The sequence below is a fragment of the Entamoeba dispar genome, genomic scaffold (genome assembly GCF_000209125.1).
Source record: "Entamoeba dispar SAW760 scf_1105229459471 genomic scaffold, whole genome shotgun sequence".
NCBI lineage: Eukaryota > Evosea > Mastigamoebida > Endamoebidae > Entamoeba > Entamoeba dispar.
The window spans coordinates 1-1,247 of NW_001853709.1; the positions used below are offsets into that span (position 1 = coordinate 1).

Here is a 1,247-nt window from a genome sequence, read left to right on the forward strand (position 1 = left end):
TACAAAACATTTTGATGGAAAGGCTTGTGTTGATTTTATACCAGTTGAACATTGTACAAGTTATACAGATTCATTAGATTGTTCTTCTTGTGAAGATGGATATTATTTAGATGAAGGAAAATGTAAAGCATGTAAAGTTGAATTATGTAATAAATGCAATAGTCCATACACTTGTAATAAATGCCAAGAAGGATATTATTGGAATGAAAAGGAGTGTACAAGTTGTCCTGTTATTCCAATTGGATGTATTGGATGTTCTGGTATTAACAAATGTAGTGTTTGCAAAGAAGGATATCATTTAGTTGGAAGTTATTGTTATGAAAATGTTGAACATTGTGTTGTTTATTCATATGAACAATGTAAGACATGTGAAGAAGGATATTATCTTTCCAAAGGTAAATGTTTGAAAGGTGTTGAACATTGTAGAAGTCACAGTAGTGATGGAAAGAAATGTATTGAATGTGGTAAAGGATATTATTTAACAGAAGACTTCAAATGTAGTAAATGTGATTCAACATGTAATGAATGTGAACATAAAGCTACATACTGTGAATTAGATTCACTTAATGAAAATAAAGAAGATGTTCATCCAATTAGAATGGCTCATTGTAATCGTGCATCAGCTGATGGACAAAGATGTATGCGTTGTGACGATAATACTTATTTGAAAGATGGAAAATGTGTTGAATGTGGAGATGATAAGTGTTATGGATGTACTGAAGATAACAAATGTTCAGTATGTGCTAAAACTCAAGAAGATTTCTTCAATGGTATTGTTTATTTACCAAATAACAACCATTGTTAATTCTAATTTCTTCTTTTACTACTTTCTTTAATTTTTAATATGAAAATACTACAACTATTACAACAACTCAATAGTTTCATTTATTTTTGATTTATATTCAAACAATGAATAAAATTGTTAGATTTCTGATGTTCTAATTTTTATCAATTATAATTATATGAACATACTCTTTTAATTTGTTTGTGATTCATTATTCTCTCTTTATAATAATCAATCATTTCTAGCAACAATAACAAAGGAATGTTTATTCTTATCTCTCATTTGTATAACATACCACTCATATGGTTGTATTATTGAATATGAATCTTGGAATAATTTATTGAATCAACAATATTGTTTTGATAGAATGTTTTGTTTCTCTAATCACATTGATTATAAAAGTAAATGATAATCAAGTTCATTTGAAATATTCTCTATGAAAGTGTTTAGAATGTTCAATGAT

General features: G+C 27.1%; 2 protein-coding genes across 2 annotated transcripts in view; one reads left to right on the plus strand and one right to left on the minus strand.

Annotated features, from left to right (window-relative positions):
- Window positions 1–317: 317 nt before the first annotated feature.
- Window positions 318–805, plus strand: EDI_147180 (uncharacterized protein; the record flags this gene model as incomplete). Its single annotated transcript, XM_001735862.1, has 2 exons — window positions 318–337; window positions 427–805. 2 exons carry the CDS (start codon window positions 318–320, stop codon window positions 803–805), a joined length of 399 nt encoding a protein of 132 aa, XP_001735914.1.
- Window positions 806–1,202: 397 nt separating this feature from the next.
- EDI_147190 (uncharacterized protein) overlaps window positions 1,203–1,247 on the minus strand; it is a gene marked incomplete at both ends in the record, with an annotated part of 549 nt that continues 504 nt past the window's right edge. Inside the window, one exon of the mRNA XM_001733265.1 lies at window positions 1,203–1,247. This exon is cut by the window's right edge and continues 504 nt beyond it. Within this exon, the coding sequence (XP_001733317.1) occupies window positions 1,203–1,247 (45 nt within the window).